This window comes from Liolophura sinensis, chromosome 1, assembly GCF_032854445.1.
Source record: "Liolophura sinensis isolate JHLJ2023 chromosome 1, CUHK_Ljap_v2, whole genome shotgun sequence".
Lineage (NCBI taxonomy): Eukaryota > Metazoa > Mollusca > Polyplacophora > Chitonida > Chitonidae > Liolophura > Liolophura sinensis.
In genome coordinates this window covers 55,778,044-55,797,199 of record NC_088295.1, presented here as the reverse complement: position 1 = coordinate 55,797,199, position 19,156 = coordinate 55,778,044, and the positions used below count along the sequence as shown (strand labels likewise).

The 19,156-nt window shown below is 40.3% G+C and overlaps 2 protein-coding genes across 2 annotated transcripts; one reads left to right on the top strand and one right to left on the bottom strand.

The window, feature by feature from the left end:
• The first annotated feature begins 3,337 nt into the window (after nucleotides 1-3,337).
• Nucleotides 3,338-6,511, top strand: LOC135461476 (uncharacterized). Its single transcript, XM_064738596.1, has one exon. The coding sequence runs from the start codon at nucleotides 3,764-3,766 to the stop codon at nucleotides 5,783-5,785; it is 2,022 nt and encodes a 673-aa protein (XP_064594666.1). The 5' UTR covers nucleotides 3,338-3,763; the 3' UTR covers nucleotides 5,786-6,511.
• A 5,552-nt stretch (nucleotides 6,512-12,063) lies between these two features.
• LOC135462197 (cysteine-rich venom protein Mr30-like) lies at nucleotides 12,064-18,970 on the bottom strand. Its single transcript, XM_064739600.1, has 11 exons — nucleotides 18,925-18,970; nucleotides 18,300-18,385; nucleotides 17,581-17,757; nucleotides 16,726-16,810; nucleotides 16,181-16,341; nucleotides 16,040-16,053; nucleotides 15,266-15,403; nucleotides 14,242-14,324; nucleotides 13,506-13,604; nucleotides 12,411-12,512; nucleotides 12,064-12,188 (listed from the first exon to the last, which is right to left on the bottom strand). The coding sequence occupies exons 1-11, from the start codon at nucleotides 18,968-18,970 to the stop codon at nucleotides 12,064-12,066; spliced, it is 1,116 nt and encodes a 371-aa protein (XP_064595670.1).
• Between the last annotated feature and the right edge of the window lie 186 nt (nucleotides 18,971-19,156).

The following is a 19,156-nucleotide window of genomic DNA, read 5'->3' as shown; positions in this document are numbered from 1 at the left end:
TCAGTTCTAGCTGGAAACTCACAAAACTATACAGAGTGTCCAGAGACACCAGAATATCCTCAGTGCTGGCTGGAGGCTCACAAAACTATACAGAGTGTCCAGAGACACCAGAATATCCTCAGTGCTAGCTGGAGGCTCATACCACTATACAGAGTGTCCAGAGACACCAGAATATCCTCAGTTCTAGCTGGAGGCTCATACCACTATACAGAGTGTCCAGAGGCGACAGAATATCCTCAGTGCTCGCCGGAGGCTCATACCACCATTCAGAGTGTCTAGAGACGACAGAATATCCCCAATGCTAGCTGGAGACTTATATCCCCAAACAAAGTGTCCAGAGTCGCCCAAATATCCTCAGTGCTAGCTGGAGGCTCATACCACTATACAGAGTGTCCAGAGACGCCAGAATATCCTCAGTGCTAGCCAGAGGCTCATACCACCATTCAGAGTGTCTAGAGACGACAGAATATCCCCAATGCTAGCTGGAGACTTATATCCCCAAACAAAGTGTCCAGAGTCGCCCAAATATCGTCAGTGCTAGCTGGAGGCTCATACCACTATTCAGAGTGTCCAGAGACGCCAGAATATCCTCAGTGCTAGCCGGAGGCTCATACCACCATTCAGAGTGTCTAGAGACGACAGAATATCCCCAATGCTAGCTGGAGACTTATATCCCCAAACAAAGTGTCCAGAGTCGCCCAAATATCCTCAGTGCTAGCTGGAGGCTCATACCACTATACAGAGTGTCCAGAGTCGCCCAAATACCCTCAGTGCTAGCTGGAGGCTCATACCACTATACAGAGTGTCCAGAGACGCCAGAATATCCTCAGTGCTAGCTGGAGGCTCATATCACCATTCAGAGTGTCTAGAGACGACAGAATATCCCCAATGCTAGCTGGAGACTTATATCCCCAAACAAAGTGTCCAGAGTCGCCCAAATATCCTCAGTGCTAGCTGGAGGCTCATACCACTATACAGATTGTCCAGAGACGCCAGAATATCCTCAGTGCTAGCCGGAGGCTCATACCACCATTCAGAGTGTCTAGAGACGACAGAATATCCCCAATGCTAGCTGGAGACTTATATCCCCAAACAAAGTGTCCAGAGTCGCCCAAATATCCTCAGTGCTAGCTGGAGGCTCATACCACTATACAGAGTGTCCAGAGACGCCAGAATATCCTCAGTGCTAGCCGGAGGCTCATACCACCATTCAGAGTGTCTAGAGACGACAGAATATCCCCAATGCTAGCTGGAAACTTATATCCCCAAACAAAGTGTCCAGAGTCGCCCAAATATCCTCAGTGCTAGCTGGAGGCTCATACCACTATACAGAGTGTCCAGAGTCGCCCAAATACCCTCAGTGCTAGCTGGAGGCTCATACCACTATACAGAGTGTCCAGAGACGCCAGAATATCCTCAGTGCTAGCTGGAGGCTCATATCACCATTCAGAGTGTCTAGAGACGACAGAATATCCCCAATGCTAGCTGGAGACTTATATCCCCAAACAAAGTGTCCAGAGTCGCCCAAATATCCTCAGTGCTAGCTGGAGGCTCATACCACTATACAGAGTGTCCAGAGTCGCCCAAATATCCTCAGTGCTAGCTGGAGGCTCATACCACTATACAGAGTGTCCAGAGTCGCCCAAATATCCTCAGTGCTAGCTGGAGGCTCATACCACTATACAGAGTGTCTAGAGACGCCAGAATATCCCCAATGCTAGCTGGAGACTTATATCCCCAAACAAAGTGTCCAGAGTCGCCCAAATATCCTCAGTGCTAGCTGGAGACATATCACTATATAAAGTGCCCACAGACGCCCGAATATCCTCAATGGTAGCTGGAGACATATACCACTATATCCAGTGTCTAGAGATACCAGAGCATCTTCAGTGCTAGCTGGAGACTTATACCACTATAGACTGTGTCCAGAGACGCCAGGATATCCTCAATGCTAGCTAGAGAATTTTACCACTATACAGTGTCCAGAGACGCCAAATGCCATCTCCTCCTCGCAAGAACATCCAATCGTTCTCTGTGAGTATGTCAAATAGCTAAGACACTTAAACTATCCGTCGGATTGTAATAATTTCTGCGATATGTAATGGCGTTAGGTGCACGTGCTGGTATAGTGGTTTCTTAAAGCTCGTGTAAACATTGTGCTGTAGGATTTTACTTGTGAGACGTAATGGCAAGAGTCAACCTTGTCCCGGGATCTATCGAGTCAGACACTTCCCAACTGTACAGTATAATACACGTTTCTGACGTGATGTTCAAATGGATTATCGTAATAATAGTACAACTATAAACTTTCGGTGTTGTACCGTGCGTACAGGGTATACAGATCTTGTCCAGGTAAGCACAATCTAACTTTAAGTCGGTCATCTCGTATAAGTCATATTCACAAATGTCCAATGAAAGCAAAAGTCAAACAGGGAAAAAACGATTGGTCCCAATAAACCATCGCACCAAAATGTTAACTGAATAAAATAGTTGTTGATAGGCATGGAAATATCACGTCTAGATTATTTTAAAATTATTGCCAAGAAATATTTTTGAACCACATCTTATAGTTCAACATTTTTAAATGTCGTCAGTATGGGTATGTTGTTAAAAATGAAAACATTAAACAGAGTTCTGTAACAAATACTTTCATCATTCTTACAAAAAAAGAAGAAAAATTTAAAATTCAGGGGGATTATGATATTTTATTTATGAATATCACTTAGTTCTCCTAAAACATCAAATGAACCGAAATGAATATAGCACAAAATAAACAAAATACTTGCTGACAGTGCTTTGCACGTCGTGAAAGTAGTTGAAATATTTTTTGCACATCGAGAAAAAAAGTTAAAATACTTTTTGCACGTCGTGAAAGAAGTTAAAATTCTTTTTCACATCGTGAAAGAAGTTAAAATAGTTTTCGCGCATCTTGAAAGAAGTTAAAATACTTTTTGCACATCGTGAAAGAAGTTAAAATACTTTTTTGCGCATCGTGAAAGAAGTTAAAATACTTTTTGCACATCATTTAAGAAGTTAAAATACTTTCTATCGGGATTTATTCCGCTTTGGATGAGAACATATAGTATAAGCCGGGTAATATGCGGCTAACATCTGTCAAACAGAAAATGGTCACGCATCAGTGAATGGCAGTTGATGCTTGTATATATTTAAATTGAGAGATCTGTGAAGACGTTATTTTTACATGGTAATACCGATTCTTTATTAAAGGAGATATTAATGGGAGATATTGACAGCTCTGCGCCATTAAAGCATTGCTTATCTTCTGTTTTAGCAACGTTGCTCTCTGTACGTGATCGACGAGGCTTCAATATTGACATTTTGTGTTTAACTGGAAGCCTCTGACGTAACTGGGATTACGTGACGGAATATCTCTCAGTAGTAAAGCTGTCAGTGGATTGACTGGGCATAGACTTCTCACGGAGAGCCAACCAATGTGTATGTGGGACACCGTAGTACCCGCATAAGCTACAAACATAGCTCGAAGATAATCCCGATTTCGATGGGGTGAAGAAAATATGCAAGACTCTATAAGAACGTTGAAATTTCCGTTGAAAGTAGCACCCCAGGCAATGGACCATTACCTATAGACGAGACATGATGACGAATTTAACTGGAATCTCACGCAAAAAGTCATGTGACATCAGTGGGGTCAGTAACAAAAATATGCAAATGGTCGAAGTGATGATGGCCTTCCTATGAATTTGTTCTGTGGAATGAAGAAAATCTTGAAGAGGTCTTGAAAATGAAGATTCACCTGCTCTGTCAAGAATATTACCTACTCCGACAAGAACAAAAAATGGCCATTTGTCAGTGTTTAACTGTGTTTGTTGTAACGTGGATTATTTATACTTCAGCATACGGGAATCAGGGAAGTCCCACTTCTGTGCGTACGTATGAAATATTCTTCTCGGTAAAGCCATCTGACAACAGGAATCTTCACAAAGTAGCACAAGTGGATTATAGTGCTGTGCTACTAGGATGCGAGAGATGTGGAAACGATGTATTGTATCACGGTTTGTTATTACCAAGTACATGGATTTTCACTGGGTATATCCCAACAGTATGTTATATTAACGGAAAATGGTCAATGAACACTCACAATTGCTCATGCGGCAAGTTTGATACTGTATTGATTGAGAAGTACCCATTACACGTTACGCAACACAATAGGGTTAACTTCCAAGTCACCGAAGATCTGAAAAGTTTATATCATTGCAAAAGTTATACGATAAAACTTCGTCATGAGAAGGCTAAGGTGGACTGTCGAGTAACGTTTGAGTGCTACAGGGACATTTATAGCCATCTGAACGCTTCAGCCTACACGGATTATCCGGAAAAGAATCAGCTGCTCATAACATGCGGAGGCTGTCCCGTTATCGAGGATTCTAAGTTTGCTGAGCTTATGATTCCCCCGAAATCCCGAGGTCGACCTGTAAACCTCGTCAAACATCCTCTTGCGAGTTCAACAAAGATTCAGAAAGAGCAAAACAAACAGTTCAGGATCGACACCAGCGGCCAAATCCACACAAATCTGTTGAACGAAAGCGGGGATATGAGCACGCCTTGGCGAACCGCAAATAGAAAGGAATTGTTCAGAGGCTGTCACACACTCAACCACAACAACAGCCGGATTTTAAGGACAGATTTTGTGAAGGTTCACTTGCTGAACAAAAAAGCTGCTTCTATGACACAATATTCTCCGCATCTCAAAAACGAGCTATCCAAACTTATCTTTGTGGATTATAAGAACATAATTCACAGAGAAACTCGAATTCCTTCAGGATTACAGCACAGGAAAACAGAAAACGATTTGCCACGTAATCCTATAAAAGGAATCTATTTTTCTGAATACTTAGAGGACATGTGCAAAGTTGCTTTCCTTAATTATGAAAGCTCGGGTTGGTGGAGCCGGTGGAAACTACAGGACGTCTATAAAATGGAGAAAACTGGCTGCGGGTCGGGGCAGAATCGTCTTGTCATATTTAAAGACGGAACGAAGGCTTGTGCTAGATATCGGCCAAATATTGACCAAATACAGGGAGAGATATTTTCGTACTATCTCAGCAGACTCCTTGGGTTAAATAATGTACCCCGTCCTATGGTGACAAAAATAGATACAAACGCTCGTCACTGGTCACGTGTTCGAGACTTCGTCGCTTCTGCCCAATGGTCGACCCAAACACCGTTTGTGCTGACGCGATGGATAGAAAATCTAACGGAAACTCACATTCCACGAGAACTTCTTGGGTCCAGCGAGAAATTATTTCAAGGAATGTTTTCTGTAAACAATAAGTCACTTCACGATATATGCCAGATTTTGCAGTGGACGGATTTGATAATTTTTGATTTTTTAACAGGGCATTTGGACAGAGTTATCAACATGATGCACAACAGCAGATGGAGCCCTCGGATCTTCTCCAAGCCAGTTCACAACCTTCTCGCCTCAAAAACGTCCGCCAATTTGGTATTTCTGGACAACGAATCTGGCCTTATTCACGGATACAGGGGTCTAGATACTTTCGCAGCATACCACGAGCGTTTGCTCAAGTCAGTGTGTATTTTCAGACTCCGCACTGCTGCTGCAATAGGTAGACTTCACCACAATGGCAATATTGGCCATGAACTCTATGCTTTATTTTCGTCTGAGGATGTTAACTACAAATTAATCCCTGTTTTACCACCTGGTGTTTTACGAACATTACAGCATAGAATATCACTGGTTAATAGACACATTAAGACGTGTGAATCGACAAGAATTATTTAGCAAAACTCATCCAATAATTCCCCACTGATGGAATATCGACAGTGGTGCATTAATGTGGCAAAAAACACACACTAAAATGAAGTACGTGTTAGATGAAATACTATTAAACACCTGCCTTGGAAAAAGTTTCATTTTTTGTAATGAATAAAATGTGTTTGACTATATTGCGACCTGTGGCATCACACCAGGCTTTAGCTACTTCATATTCAAAGACTTCTAGTCTTCTGCATTCAAAATGCATATACGTACACAGCTATTAATGAATTCACTAAATGGACCTTCAAGTAAAATATAAGGATGTGGTTGTAATGATAGCCTTTGAGTTCCATCAACATCAAAATCTGATGTTTTGGAATTTTACTTACCTAGAAAGATTAAAAAAAGAATAAATCCCAATATTTTCCTAGACATTGCTAAATGTATTTCATCTGACCGCTACTTTTTTTTAGTGTATTCTTTGCCCTTCATAATAGCTCTAAGTCGTAAACAATTTACACGGTTGACTGGAATCCAAGGCGTTGAATTGGAAAAAATCGAAGAACAGTTTCCCCAAAATTCGGGTTATGGGTGATGTGGAGATTAAGAGCCTCTTAGTGAGTGTTTTTAAAAACTTACTAGTATACCCAAAGACGTTTACAGTATTACTTATCTTGCAATGATTCCCAAATATACCTCTGTATGCAACCGTGTTTATTCCATGATAAAATTTCGTAGATGGTTGTGTACCGTTTGTGTTGCGTGCACACATTTCTTCAATTATATAAATATCTGTACATTAATTATTTGTAACAAATAGATTTCGCAATTATAATCGGACAAATAACGACATGGTCAGAGATATCATAGACAAGACTACCCATGGTACGGTTAGGTAGTTTTAATTTATTTTCTCTAAATGTTCATATTTGTACATTGTGTACAAGGTTGATATTTCAAAAATACCTAAGGTAACAGCTTAAATATTATGGTAGTAAGAACAATCGCTCATAATTAGCTTTTAGTCTTTAAGATCAATCGTGAATTCAAATTTATGTTACCGTAAGTTGATCAGTGTGAGGTTTGTCTGGTGTTTGCGGAGGTGCAATGATTTCCCGGGCTATGTCCGGTTATCTGTGTAGGTGTAGGTGTAGCCAGGTATCTGCTGAGCTGCACTGGTCTCCCAGGGTTCTCTCCGGTTAACTGTGGAGTTGTGGGGGTGGCCATATATCTGCAGAGGTGTTTTGGTTTCCCAGGGCTCTGTCGGGATATCTGGATAGGTGTAGTCAGGCCTAGTCAGGTATCCACGGAAATACAATGGTTTCTGCCTGGCTATGTCCAGTTATCTGAAGGAGTGTGGGTGTAGTGCGACATCTGTGGAAGCGCAGAAGTTTTCTGGTGCTCTGCCTGGTTTCCTCTACTCATGATCTTGACATACTCCTAGCAATACTGGTGTACAGCCTCTGCTGTACCAGGAGCATAAATCAAAACACCGGCTCCTGGATTCGAACTCAGGGCTTCAGCGACGAGAGACTACAACTATTCAAAATCGCTAGACTAACAAGTTTTAGTGCACCAGATCACCTTATGCTTCAGTTATTTGCAGGTCCCACACATGTACGGACAATCATTCGGCACATTCCGGTACATCTTGCAGAAGAACTTTGGCCAGCTTGTACCGCATACATTCGGGTCTTCATCAGGACAGTTCACTGTAAAATATAACCGAAAGTTTTACTGTCAGACGGATTAGTACACATGTTTTATCCGTTAAATACTGTGTACTTCAGAGTGATAAACAGCTAAAGTGGTCTAACAAGGTACTAAAGTTCATCCAGTTGATCCAAAACATCACACACATCAAACGACAAAAGCATACCATCGTCAGTTATTGGTAAGCTACAATTATTGTGCGCAATGGGATTAGTGTGGTGTTAACAGTGCTACCAAGATTCTAGTGAGAATTTTAGCGTGAGGTTTCAGCTGTATTCCATGAGGGTAGTATGCTTAGCCTCTTATATAGTCCAAACTATACCTTTACTGATACTGTATGCTATAGATGTTACATGAGTTATGAAAGGTTATGTATTAGGCCAGCACTAAGCATATTTCTTTAAACATAAATATTCAAAACCTCATAACATTGAGCACAGTTATTTAAAAATGATAAAATTGTTCTTTTTATGTAACACGTATGTATGAAACTGAATACGAAACAGAATACCATCTAATTTCAGTTTCAACTGCTAACTCGGTTTTGTTCACCCCATATTCTGGAGAAGATAAGAGTTGTAACCGTTCAAAATTGACCTCAGCCCCACATTTTGTAAGACGATATCCGTTATACAGGTTACTATAAAAAGCCATAAAAGTTCAGGGATATGTTATTTCTTTCATCTATGCTCTTAAAAACTGTGGTGAAGTGAAATGCTACAATGTGCCAATATAGGTACTTGCTCACTCATTTGACTCAAGAAAGTGTTTGCATTTAATTAACAACAGACCGAATAACAGATATATCTACACAAGTCAAATTAATGGGATCATTTAGGTATTACATTTCTGTGCATGCAAAATGGAATTATCACATGAAAACATAGTGAACATGGGAAAACAATTCACGTCATCAGAAAAAGATTTGTGTATTTAACGCAAGATGTCATGTTGTTTAGTATTGCATATGCTGCGCGAATATATGACCGAATTTAACATGTATTATATAGCTTCTTTCACTCGACACTACAGTTTAAATTTGTAGCTTACATGTTTCACACGTGTCTCCCACATACAGCTTCTTACAATGGCACGTACATGTGTCCAGGTTCAGGTCGCCATTATTCCGACATTTCTTCCCGCCACAAAGCTCTATAAATAAGCGATTTCAATCATGCATTCATATATCATTGTTTCATAAATAATATAGAAATTAGTTAGATTTGGATCAGTAAGTAATAAGTATACAAAGCATGGACACAACACTTATAGAGGGTACTTTACGTGTAAATTTCGCATCAGATAGGCACGAGATGCACGCTCTTCACAACTGGAAATACACTGTAAATAATCGATGTTACAGACGGAAGCCCACATCATCCACATTTACAAGTACATGTGCACCATATGCTTATCAGACTACGTGGAAACATTACTCCTAAGTAATAGACTATTTATTCACAATGTCCACAATTGCATGTCCAAGGGACACTATTTAACAACAATCTGTATCACAAGATAATGTTTACCTGGACATTGTCCACACATAATTGGACATTCCCAAGGGACATTGCTGAATATACAGAAGGATTCTGGCCAAATTCTTCCACACTGAAAGGGGTCGAGACGTTTTGGACAGGACCCTAAGGACAGAAAAGATCTTGGTTAAATATGTTTAAATCTGCTGTAATAATTAATTACATATGTGTGTAATCACCTGGATATATGGACTGAAGCCCTTATCATATATATACAAAAAGGCATGTCTGCATTGGCACACCAGCATGTCGCAATAACCCAAGAGCCTCTCGCCAATACTCTCGCGGTGAGTTCAACTTTTGCTCGTTTCCTCTTCCGCCCTACGTGGGAAGGTCTGCAGTAACCTGTGGATGGTCGTGGGTTTCCCCCGAGCTCTGTCCGGTTTCCTAGCCCATAATTGCTGGTTGCCGTCCTATAAGTGAAATATTCTTGAACACGGTGTAAAACACCAATCAAATAAATAAATAAATATAAGTTTTGGGTATTATACATGTACTTGGTCACTCATGCAGCTTTATATTTGATTATGCACCTTAAAGGGTATACAGATTTAGTACTTATAAATGTTACATACATCTCTCATGCCACACAATGGTGACTGGGTCCAGGCCTCTTTTGTAATACATGCACAGTACCATTATTAGTTTGTCCGTAAAAAGCCATCGCAAAGGCTGGAATGATCACTTGACTACACAACTTGGACCTGAATTACTGGCTACATATTCCATACATTATCGTGGTGCAAAGATTACGTACTCGTTTCACATGTAACTCCGGTATACAATGTTGGACAGTTACATTTGCAAGCCGCAGTGTCAAGAGTTCCTCCATTCTGACATTTCATGCCACTGCACACCGTAGCTAGGCACAAAAATATGAGAAATTATTACAAATCTGTACACAATTTATATTTGTTTATTTATTTGGAATATTCGACTTATTAAACAATATACGTTGTTAAGCCCTAAACCTTATCGCTTAGACATGATTTTACGTAAAACAATTCTTAAAAAGTGTAATTCTAGACATGTATATAGTATGCCCCTGTAATCCACTGATTGTGCCCATGTATAAAGCTTTCTGCAAGAAACTAAAGGAACAACACAGAGAGAGTGAAAACATACGCTTGCACGTTCCACACAGGACTGGACATATTTCAGCCGCGTTGTCATACTTTGAGCAGAGTTCGCGCGGGAACGCCGGAGGTCCGCAGAATTTAGGGTCCGATACGTCATCACAGTGAGCTGAGGAAATCGTCAAGAATAATATAGGAGGTTGTTTCTCCAAACACTCTAGTCTCACAGAAACTAATACTAAATGGTATTAAAAAGTTTAAAATATAACAACTCTAGGCGCAGTGATCAAGGCAAAGCAATGATATGATGTCAGGGCATTCCCACACCTCGGAACTGTCCTATGTGGCGTGAACTCCTCGAGAGCAAAACCAAATAGGCAATCTACTGTGTACAAGGTTTTTATTTACTTATCTGATTGATGTTTAATGCTGCGCTCCAGAATTTTCCCTTCACATGACGGGGCTCAGGTTTATGGGTGGAGGAAATCTAAGAGCCCATGGCGCTCACTGACCTGCGCCACAGATCTGAAACAATGCCCTGGATTAAAGTCGTCGTCGAACACGTGACATCATTGGTAGCAGCGAGCCAGTACCTAAACAATCTCAGCCGTGCAGGGAGGATGCTTACACGCTATATAGGTACCTCTATATACCATTCAACCCACAATAGTTAGTAGGACCTAATACGACCATTTAATCTGAACAGTAACACGGTCACAGAAGAGGCTGACAATTTGTGCAAGGTAATATTTGGGTGAGTGAGTGAGTGCTTGGATTTTAATGTCGTACTTAACAATTATCCAGTCATATGACGACAAAGGAATCCTTAGAGTGCATGACGGATTTCCACCGCTATTTTATCTAGTGCTGCTTTATTGAGGCGCCTTACCGAAGGCAAGTAAGGTGAGCCATAATACTGATATGGGTCAACCAGTCGCTGCACTATCCCCTTCATGCTGAACGCCAACCGAGGGTAATTTTGGGGTTATTCTAAAGTATTAGCAAAAATTCGTACGGATTTGAGCTGATTAATTGTTTTTACCAGAAGTGTACTGCAGCATCTTTGAACGATCAGATGCTGCGTTGTACTGCATTAATAGGATACGCGTTGCTACTCTGTGGATGCTATCATAGAACAGACTGCAAACCATATCGCATTTAAAGTCTTTACTTAACTCATTATACACTTTTCATAGTTACACTGTGACTTACTCATTTCACACTGGTCTCCGGTGTAAAAGGCCGAACACGCACATTTACAGGTATCCACGTTTAAAGTCCCACCATTCAGACAGGTTTTCCTATCACATGGGGCTGTGGGCAAAATTCCAGAACAATTATCCAGGTGCTTAAATAATTACGGGAAGAAAACCAATAGTTAAACGAACAGAATGATGAATAGTAAATAGTTACTTCAACAGAACACACAGCACGGTTACCCGAACAGAACATTTAGAACGGAAAGCAGACATAATGGTTTCAGGGACAAAACAGTTGTCCAAAAAGAACACACAGTTAATAGAAGACAGCAAATAGTTGTTCACACATGAAATACATTTCCTGTATGTGACACTGCGGAACAAAACAACATATGATGTCTACGATCTCTGATTGCATTAATTTGTGCTAAATATTTTGTGCTGAGAACCTGTTTTGCCATGTATACAAGTCAACGTTACCCACTAAATGTGTATATTCAAATGTGTATTTGATTGTTATTTTCTGTGGGCCCTAAGTTATTTTTTTTTTTTTATTATTTTTTTTTTTTTGGTTTTTGTCTTCTTTTTATTTTTGTTTTTTTTTTGTTATTATTCTCCCCCGCGCGATTGCAAGGTTTAGAGGAAACTAGACATTTGAGGTGACCTTGGCAATTTGGTGTATACTTGATAAACTTCACGACATAATGCTAAGGACGAGGCAGTGACATTTTTAACACAATCGCTAAATCTCTTATTTAAACAACAGTGTTTACGTTTTAAAGCCCACCTTCGCACAGGCCACACATGACTGGGCATCTGCCACGGACAGCGCTATGGGCACACTGCTCTTGTTTCCACTGGCGTCCGCAGTAGGACGGGTCCAGTCGCATCTCACAAGACACTGTCGAACAGAAATGCATGGAGGAAGCGAATTCGTAAATCAAACCATAAACCTTATTGTAATTTGATTTCTCATTATGCATCATACACGCAAAACTTTAGGAAGTTAAACTTGTCCTTATATGTATAGTATGAGTAAAATTTCTATATCCAAGTTTTTGACCTAAATCTGAGGCAGTTTTGCGCATTCTCTACCTAGACTTCATGGCATTTCTCGGCTTACCTGTTTCACAGACGTCGCCGGTATACGGGTAGTTGCATGAACATTGACACGCCTTAGTATCCAGGAACCCACCATTAAGGCACACTTTTCCGTCACACGGAACTACAACAAACGGAGAAAGACATGAAAGGCATGGCCACTGTGACATGGTGTTACATTTAGGTGCCTTTGACAAGGAAGTCGTCAGAAAATGATCGAAATTACGCTGGGATTACTGTCAATGCCAAAGGGAAAGATGAAATAAACACATAAAAAAAGAAAAGAAATATGGAAAACAAAACGACGACCACACGCGTAGCACTGGTATACTCAGCATTGGCCCGGAGACGAGGGGAGGGGGGGTGGGGGTGTCTCAAAGGGGTCGTAACGTTACGCCGGTCTAATCATCATGACGTCGCATACTGACGGCATACGTCGCCTTGGCATTTGCGAACGGCGTAACGTTACGACCCCTTTGAGAAACAGCCTCGTGGGCTCTGTCTATTTAACACTGGCCACCTCATACATGCCATTGATCACTCTGCTAAGTGGAGTCGGATAAGTCTTTTCAGTGGCCGTCCAGTCCCAAGTAATTAAGGTTTACTCATTGTTCAACGTTGTCCAATGCAATAGCTGTTCTTTCTATACGATTTGAATACTGATTTCACTCAGTCGCGTCTTGTGTCTTTCAAACGCAATTGAAAACTATTGACTGCTTCTCTTTGCACGATTCCCGCCTAATTTCATACTTTATGTTCTTTCTTAGTTCTTTCGGTGGTTTGTGTTATTCGTCGTTTTGGGAATTGGCCTTGCGACTATTGTCCTGTAACGTCCTTATTGGTTCACGGCTGGTATACGAATGTCTGTTTTGACGCATAGATTTATAACCAGATTTAACGTTGCCATTGATGGTTTCAACGTAGGACAAACATTACGTAGTTTGCAAGTACGAAAATCTAGCACGACGAATTAAGTCTTCTTTTAAACAATGTGTTTTAAAAATATTTTACTCGCTGTAGATTAGTATAACAAAGCTATGCATGCAAGGCCTAAGCGGACACCGCGTTGTTACGACAATCAGCTATGGATGACCAGAAGGAGTATATATATACTCACGCTGTAGACACCTGGGTCCGATCCATGGGGGTTTACACGTACAGCTACACGTGTCTATGTCTAGGCTTCCTTGGTTGAAACAAAATGTATTAGGGCAATCTGTAGAAGAAACGAATAAGAGCAAGGGTAAGAGGTGCAATTTCGACATGTTTTATCTTTGCATTTACCCACACACAACACGCGGGTCTGCAGACAAAACTGTACACACTTACATATTATATAGAGTTTTTGGCGTGTTAATATTTGAGTTTAAATTCAAATTATATCATGTACATGTTAATATACTAGATATTAATAGCGAGAGGAATAAGTTTCGATAAGTTTTCCAAATAGTCCTACATTAATTGTGTGTGAGTGAGAAGTCAAATTGTCGGTTTTCAGATGTGTTGGTGTTGACAAAACTCACTGTAAATAACGGTTCACTCTAAAAAAAAAATAATAATATGTTAAATTGACAGCAATATGCTTCCTGTGTGACGGCACAATAGCGTTATTGCGACAAACTATTATATTATGATAGACTTGTTCTGTTATTCTAACAGGATATTTTGTTGGTGTAACGAGGTATTGTGTTGTCGATAACATAATATTAGGTTGAGGTTACATAATGTATTCAAGCCTCACTCAAAAAACACAATATTATGTTAAATTGAACATATCTGTTTCATGTAATGGGTGTAACACTACACGGGTTTCATCCCCTCATAGACTTGAGAAAAAATAAGCCACAACATACCACACAATCCGTTTCCATTGCAGCTATTTGGACAGTCTAAGCACTTTTCTCCGCTCCTGTACGGCTGTGTTAAATTCCGAAGGCTAGAAAAATCGAGATAGAGTCAAATCGTCATAAATGGTATGACATTGGTTTTGAGAAGATCGTTTCTTCTTATATATATACTTATATTTTTAAAGACGAACAGCATAGAGAGTAAAACCAGGGCAGCGCGGACAGTGTAATAGCAGTGTAATATTTTATTGTGACTGTTCATGCAATTGCATGAATCGAATGACCTTACCTGTCCCCTGCAGCACCATGGCTTAAGCAGAATGAGGGAAAGAAAATGCAGCGTTGTTAAATTGCAATTTATTAGACGTCACTGGTCTAGAATTACCCAAATTACTGTGTTGTCATCACATTTAACATATAATAACATTAAAACAATGAAAAGGGGCCATCGTCTTACTGGCGTATGACAAATGAAATTCAGGATGGGTGGTATACAGTTCATGTAATGCGAAATGCATCTTGTCAACGTAAATTATCTTCAAGATGAACGAGCTGGCGTGGGAAGAGGAGTTTAACTGCAAATTTCGCTAAAAAGCGTGATTTTGCTTTAGACGCGATCTTCACTCTCCAAAGGCCAAGCGACTCTTAGAATACCACCGATTCTTGACAAACGTGTTCGCGCAAGTGTGCTGCCTTTTACAAATAGAAACGAACAACATACAGAGCAAACTCAGATGCGCAAAGAGAGAAAAACCGATAAACCAGTAAATGAACTAATCACAGGTAATATATTTATTTATTTATTTGATTGGTGTTTTACGCCGTACTCAAGAATATTTCACTTATACGACGGCGGCCAGCATTATGGTGGGAGGAAACTGGGCAGAGCCCGGGGGAAACCCACGACCATCCGCGGGTTGCTGAGAGACCTTCACACATATGGCAGGAGAGGAAGCCAGCATGAGCTGGACTTGAACTCATCTGGTATATCATGCAATAGTGGAGGCAATATATGAATGTTAATACGCACCCTGTGAGGTAGTTGCAAAAATAATAGCGCTCATATCCACCATTACAGAGGGAAAATCCACAGCCAATCAATGTGTTTGTGTCCGTCACCAACTGTGTAAAAAATATCGTGAGAAGACTTTTCTCAGCAAAATCAGCCCTGAAATCTCAATATTTAAATATTTCCTTAGCAGAAAATTTAAGAACCGCTCTTGCAACGGTATTTTTTATAAATCCAATACTGGAATCTTCAAAATTTGGCACAAAAAGTCGTGGTGGGATTATACTATCGAGTAGTTGTGTTCTGCGCGTACGTCGTGGTGTCCAACGTGTGTGGTGGTGTCATACTCACGTGTAGAGGATTATACTGTTGAGTAGTTGTGTTCTGCGTGTATGTCGTGGTGTAAAACGTGTGTGTGGTGGTGTCATACTAACGTATAAAGGAATATACTGTTGAGTAGTTGTGATCTGTGTGTATGTTGTGGTGTCAAACATGTGTGTGGTGGTGTCATACACACGTGTAGAGGGATTATGCTGCTGAGTAGTTGTGTTCTGTAGTGTCAAGCATTTATGTGGTGGTGCCATACCTGTGCGTAATGGTGTCGTCCGCCTACGTCATGGTGTCATACCTGTAGGCATGGATGTTATACATGTTTGTAGTGGTGTCATACCTGTGCGCATCGATGTTATACCTGTACGTAGCAGTGTCATAAAAGTGTATGTAGTGGTGTCACACCTGTATATGTTGGTGTCGTACCTGTGCGAGGTATACCACCTTTACGCTGTGGTGCCATACCTGTATGGAATGGTCTTATAACAATACATAATGGTGTCATTTCTTTACGTTTCAGTTCTACCTGAGCGTTGTCATCATAAATATGCGCGGGTCACACACACCTGCATGGCTCTGTCATACCTGCGCCTGTGGGTATCATACCTGAGCATAATGCCCAGTTTTTGTCCAGCCGCCTTCACCCAGGTAATCATCTGGATTTTCCCCATACCGATAGAAGCTAACCTCATCGTACCAGGCCTGTATGACTTCACGCCAGCTCTGGAACCAATAGGCACTATTTTGGCCGGCATGGCTGTTATACTCTGTGGAATGAAGTACAGTGGTTTATCATTCACAGTAGGCATAATAGCTTACAGCTATCAACAGAGCTAATTTACATTTTACCAATGTTAATGCAATTTTAAAAACAAAATACAGTTAATAAATACATTTTCTCGTTAATTGTGTAAAGAAATTCGTTTATTGTATCCGAATTTGTAGGTGTTATTTATTAAGTTTTGGTCTGCCAGGAACCTGTGGATGTCGTGGTTTTCCCCCGGGCCCTGCCCGGTTTCAACCCACCATAATGCTGGCCGCCGTCGTATAAGTGAAATATTCTTGAGAACGGCGTAAAACACCAATCAAATAAATAAATAAAATTCAGTTTTAAGTTTTATTTTAAAATGTTTGACTTTTTCGCCACTTACTTGGCATATAGCCTACCAAGTCATGTCCTCTCTTACACTGTTTCGCCCATTTTGTGGCCACACGCGCCAGTTCGTCGTCCCAGTACTGATAAACACAACCAAAATTTATGACAAACTTATTAAAATATAGGTAAGAGTAAAGCATGAATGTGGGTCTGTCACTGAGAGAAAAGGACCAGCCAAACTGCCCTCCTTGACAAGAAAAAATGGTACAGTCGTTTCATGTAACATGTATTCACCATCAAAGGCCAGAAAGGCATTCAGTCCAAGTCATACTGTTCTAGCTGATGTTGACCAAACATTCAAAATGAACAAAGTACTCTCTACCTTGCATTGCCGGGTTTTGTGAATCAAACCATCTGATTATTAGACGTTGGTTTTAATTACATAAGTGATTTATGAATCAAAACACGGTTGTCTTTCAAGGGATTTGAACGATAATAATTTGTATCGCGAATAAATGTGAAAACTCTAACTAAGATGCTCTCCAACACGACACTGGACTATCATGCTTCCTCAGTCCATGAACGGAAGTCGTGTTTATTTATTTATTCATTTATTTATTTACCTGATAAGTGTTTTATTCAAAAATATTTCAATTATACTACGGTGGCCAGCATTATGGTGGGAGGAAACCGGGTAGAGCCCATCCGCGGAGAGGAAGGCAGCATGAGCTTGACTTGAACTCACAGCGACCACATTGGTGAGGGGCTCCTTAGTCACGGTGACAATTAAAGTAACCGTATAGAGTATTTTTTTAAGTACACAAAAAGCTGTGCAGTAGAAATCTGATCTCATATAAATGTAACAAATTACCATTAATGCAAAAAATATATGCATAACTATTGATCTCACAATTTTCATCATGTTTTTGGCAGGAGGTTTAACCATGGCTCGATACCGGTTGTGCTCCCTTAAAATAATCCGTTTGTCTTCGTCAGTGACGCCTACTGATATGACGTCATCGCTGTCTACAAGGCACATTGTACTGTTCTCCACCTTCTCGTATCCATCTTTACACTCGGGAACCGCCTTGAAAACGTGAAAAGGCGAGATTTGAAACATTGTCAATAAGGTACCTTTTCCCCGCGCAATGGCGACTCAGGTCCAAGCTGGACGGACCATTGTTCTCTTGTAATATGTAAGTACTGAATACGTTATCAGGCTGCACATAAATATTTATCAAAGAGGGCAGCAAATTGCATGGGTCGGACGTGCTTTAAGTGGGGAAAGACTACCATTTATTTTTTTAAATACCGGTACAGACTTTTGATTAAAATATCCAATTTACGATACGTACGTTATTTGAAGTTTAAGTCAAGAATTAACATAACATATGTACAATGTCACTCGTACAGTTTCAGTGAAACACCTCAGCCAGTTAATGTCCAAGTTATGAAAGCATTTGTTTGATTTTTGACCATAACTACAAAACTTACACAATTGGTGTGTGTATATCTCGTAAGCGCACATTTTAATGAATTCAAAATATCGAAGGAAAAGTTTACAGAATGTCATCGATTGAAACTGAAACTGAAATTTTGTTATTTATTCTTGTATTACCCTAAATGTACCTGTCGTTTTCGTCTGTCATCTTTAAGACTGGCAGCACTGATGTCGCTGACCAAATCAAAACCGACATCCGGAACACCATTTTCACCTGCATAGATGAATTACAAACACACTTTATTCAAAAACCAATGCGTGAAAATTACAAGCATTTTTCAGACACATTCAAATGTAAACGTTTGAAATAAATTGTATAGTTTTCAACCTTGTTAAAAAGACATATCAATTCTTGATATTGAAAAGTCTTATCTGTCGTTAATTTTGAGAAACATGTTTGTATACGTAGATGTGAGTTAATTCTGTGTTGCTGTTCACACAGACACAATAAAGACGGCATGAAGAGCGGTTAGCGGGTTATCACTGGAGAATGACTCAGGAGCCTCTTACCAATACGGTCACAGTGAGTTCAAGACCAATTCACGATGGCATGATGGCGTGGGAAGATCTGGCATCAACCTACGGGTGGTCGTGGGTTTCTCCGGAATGTGCCCGGTTTCCGTCCATCACGGCCGCCGTTGTATTAGTGAAGTATTCTTGAATAGAGTGAAAAACACCAATCAAAAATATCGATAAATACATAAATAAAAAAAAAAAAGAAATCCAAAAACTTATCATTATTCATGAATTTACCTGCAGTCACACACAAGCAGAGAAACAGAGCAAATACGCGTCCCATCCTCGCGCTCCTGCAGAGGGAAACTGCAATGATATGAAAAGTAAGCTCTTTAATTCAAGGTTATAAAATGAGGAAGACTTACATTCGGTGAAATTTGGTCAAATGTCTGATAATGATAAATACATACGACAGCGAATGGAGGGCTTCTACCGGACCTTCTGTTTACTTTTATAACTGAGGTTACAG

Bases quoted from the DNA above. Each gene is read 5' to 3' on its own strand.
- LOC135461476 (XM_064738596.1), top strand. From the start codon at position 3,764: ATGAAGATTCACCTGCTCTGTCAAGAATATTACCTACTCCGACAAGAA.
- LOC135462197 (XM_064739600.1), bottom strand. From the start codon at position 18,970: ATGGGACGCGTATTTGCTCTGTTTCTCTGCTTGTGTGTGACTGCAG. The intron at 16,811-17,580 runs GTGAGATCAATA...TGTGTTTATCAG, and splicing joins CCAAAAACATGATGAAAATT to TACTGGGACGACGAACTGGC. The intron at 12,513-13,505 runs GTGAGTATATAT...CGTTTGTTGTAG, and splicing joins CGGACCCAGGTGTCTACAGC to TTCCGTGTGACGGAAAAGTG.